We start from the raw sequence: 3,639 nt of genomic DNA, 5'->3' as shown, positions 1-3,639 counted from the left end.
CTGTGGTTATACCAAAACTCAGCTGTTGTGTCGATATAGTTGGCGTAAAATAGAGGCCAATCCTCTGGATTGCCATCGAAGGCAGGCAGCGGATACAGCTTAGCGGCGGATCCTTCCAGAAACGACAGCGCGTTTGATGGCTGTGACGAAGACGGTTGTGATCCAGGCGCAGGCAACTGTGGTAACGTATGTGGTAAACGTGTCTGGAATCGGTACGTCCGACGATGGACCGTGATTGGCGTCATTAGCAGAGTCCATTTCAATACGCTGGCGGAGCTGTTAGACCTCTGATTGGCCACGGCTCGTTTCGTTTCGCAACTCTTGCACGCTTTCCTGGAGTGACGTGATATTTGCCACCAAAGAGGCTATTGCGTCGTTCCCGATGGTTGCTTCTGGTTGCATTGTAATGTTCTGGGCTTCGATGTTAACTGCCGTGACACTTGCTTCTGAGTCGGAACTACTACCATCCGCGTCGCTCGATAGTGTGGCTTTATTTGCTTGACCACGAGTAATCATTACACTATAAGAGTTTAATTAATTTGTAGTTACCCACCTTATAGCGACTCGCTTTAGTGTAGAAATTTCTTAAATCAGTAGACGATGACAACGGCGAATTTAAGCGAGTGTACTCGCTTTGAAGGCTTAAGTGTTTCGCCAAGAAACTGGCTAAGATTGGCAAATTCTTTGAGTTCGATGCTAATTTGTATGAGTATGCATGTACACGTGCAAAACTCGACCCCGTGACGTGTATGTTTCGCAAAAAAACTGGAACCTGGCTCGATGACCCCGCCAAAGTATGAGAATATCCTTACGGCATAGCAGCCGGTGCAAATGGGAAAAACGTTTGCGCAAATATGCTCACTTTGACGGCTTATGTTTTTGGCAAAAGTAAAAAACAACACTATGGGTGGTCATATACGCACGCCCAACTCGGCTCGTTGAACTCACAAAAGTACGTAATGTCCTTACGGCGACATTTATAAAATTGGCAGATGGTGAACAATGTTCGCGAAAATATACTCGCTTTCGCGGCTTATGTTTGCAAAAGGAAACTATGAGCATGCATATACGCAAGCACAACTCAGCTCGACGATTTCACCCACGTATCTAATGTCCTTGCGGTGACTTTGAGGAATTTTACCCTTGGTGAAATAACATTTGCGAAAAACGGTAGATAATCGTCCGACATATGTACAGTTTTCCCCGATGATCTATTTTAACGGCGAATGTAACTCGTATAGCTCCAAAAAAAGGTGTAGCGGCTACAAAAAACGGCAAACTTCCAGCAATTAGTATACGGCAAGTCCCCACAGAAACAGCGACACACACACACACTGTGACTAGTTGACGCTCGAACCAAGAACAATTTTGAAAACTTTGTTGACGACGACTAAATAAATTTACACTGTGTTTAAAATATGAAATTTAGTATTTATTACGATTTCCAATCTTATAAAAACGTATGGTGTATATTTGTTCGGTTTAAATATAAGACGATGACAAAATTGCTGCTTGCTTGCTTGTTGGCGTTTGTTGGTACGTTTGTTTGTGTTTCAAAATTGGTGTTCTTGTTCGAGCGTCTTCTTCGGCTTTTAAAGCGCGGTTACCCACGGACGTAAAAACGGAGAACGTGTCAGCTGACACGATCTATCTTATGGGATCTGCGTGTTAACAAAAACTCACCACCGCATGACCGTGACGTAGACGTTGCTTCTCTCTCTTTCTATCAACAGCATAATTGATATCGTTCTACGTACTTCTACGCTACGCTACGTATACGTTTGTGGGTAACCGCGCACTTAGATTAGAAATGCGATGAGTATGAGAAATTGCGGGATATTTGAACGTATAAAGTGGAAAATGTACATAACGACAACATGGTACAAAGAATACAAGAATACAAAGAAGTAAAAACATGATGACAGGGTTGCCGTAAACTTTGGTGACTATTAGGCTGGGCTAGTGTTGTAAATCGACAGTAGGCATCCAGACAATAAACTAGACTGAGAAAAGGGTTTAGTTGCATCAACTAAATAGTATTTTCCTCAACACATGATTTGGTAATAGTTACATTATTTGGTTATAGTTACAAAAGCCTTTGTCGAGAGAAATATATTTAGCTGAGTCTTTTCTCAGTGTATCTTCTAAAAGCCAGATGCAGTGACGAATACATCAAGGGAAGTGCGAATAAATTAGTAAACATAGTGTGAATGTTTTGCTGTTGTATCTGAAAAATGGACTTGTGTAAACCCCAAGTACGCGGCCATAAGGAACAGCTGATTTTTGTTTACAGACGCAATACCTTCATTGTGGCGTATCTCTAGCACGTACGCCACTTCCTTCGTATACTTTTCCTTTATTGACGTGCAAGTACCCATTCCGACGGGCCTATCAGAAGGAATACTTTGCCTACGTTCCGCTCAAGGATGAAACTGACAGTTGAGTAGGCTGTGTGTGTTTGCGTAGAGAGCGTCAGATTGGCAACCCTACCGTCGACGGACCCAACGAACGTTGTCCAACACTCAACTTTAGACACACGTAAGTCCGTCACTGCTGACAGTTGTATAACCCCGCGTTTACACAAGACAAGACCAATGAGAATATGCACATAATTTACACTTTGTTTGAGTAAAGTAGGCATCCATACGATAAACCAGGGACCGTAGATAGCAGTTATTTTTTCCAGCAATTAAACTTGGCCAGATATTTTTTAAGTTCGAAATAAAAGTCTTTTCGTACAGTAAACAAACCGCTTATCCCAATTAAACAAATTCGGTACCAAATGAAAGAGGACTTAAATAGCTTTTACATAGAAATAACGATCGAAGGCTGCCACTTCTATTTATATATTTTTTTTTATATAATTTAATACAAAAGAAATGCATATACCTGACCCAAGGTTTGTTCTATGGTAATTAAAAAACATCTTTTATTAAATTTTTTTTCAATAGCTGGCTTTCAGCTGGCTTTCCTCGATTAAATATTTCAGTTTTAAAGCTATTTCAGTCTACTTTCAGTTGGTACCAGGGATGAAAAATGGAAATTTCAGATTGTACCCAATATCATAAAATAAATGTACCTAAATGAGACAGATTGTACCTAAATAAAGTTACATCATTCATTTGTAGTTTTTTTATAAATTGTATTTAAAACATGAATACTAAGGATGGATGTACTTTAAACATGATTATGTTTTTTTTAACTGAGCCTATATCTGTAGACTATAGTCTAATGGGAATCGGAGAAGTGTTGTTTTTAAAACAACTTTTAGAATTTTGACAACTGAAAAATATTGGCGAAAAAGACAAAAAACACTCTTTGCGAAGTATACTTATTTATCCAGCAACAACGCGAGTAGTATAAATATGACGGTCCAGAACCGCCATAAGGTTTGCTGTTGCTCCGGTCCAGAACCGCTATATGGTTTGCTGCTGCTCCGCCAAAAGATGTCGCTGATCGTAATCCAAGTTCAGAACACAGATAAAAGCCGCAAGATGTCGCAGGTGACAAATTTGAGTCCGGAACCGGAACCGATCACAGGGTGTTCCGCTGATGGAAAACCGAGAAATTCGATACCATTCAGAACCGGAATCGATCACAGGGTGTACCGCTGATGGAAATCTGAGAAATCCGATACCA

General features: G+C 40.6%; 1 protein-coding gene across 1 annotated transcript in view; it reads right to left on the bottom strand.

Moving 5' to 3' along the window:
• Positions 1-279: 279 nt before the first annotated feature.
• LOC108358151 (uncharacterized) overlaps positions 280-3,639 on the bottom strand; it is a 6,446-nt gene continuing 3,086 nt past the window's right edge. Inside the window, exon 2 of the mRNA XM_017609323.1 lies at positions 280-520. Coding sequence (XP_017464812.1) covers positions 280-520 — 241 coding nt within the window. The remainder of the gene's footprint in view (positions 521-3,639) is intronic.

Source organism: Rhagoletis zephyria, unplaced genomic scaffold (assembly GCF_001687245.7).
Source record: "Rhagoletis zephyria isolate East Lansing unplaced genomic scaffold, Rhagoletis_zephyria_1.1 Rzeph_scaffold_00216, whole genome shotgun sequence".
In the NCBI taxonomy this organism is placed as follows: domain Eukaryota; kingdom Metazoa; phylum Arthropoda; class Insecta; order Diptera; family Tephritidae; genus Rhagoletis; species Rhagoletis zephyria.
Note: the sequence above shows the minus strand (reverse complement) of the source record. Positions and strands in the feature narration are given on the sequence as shown.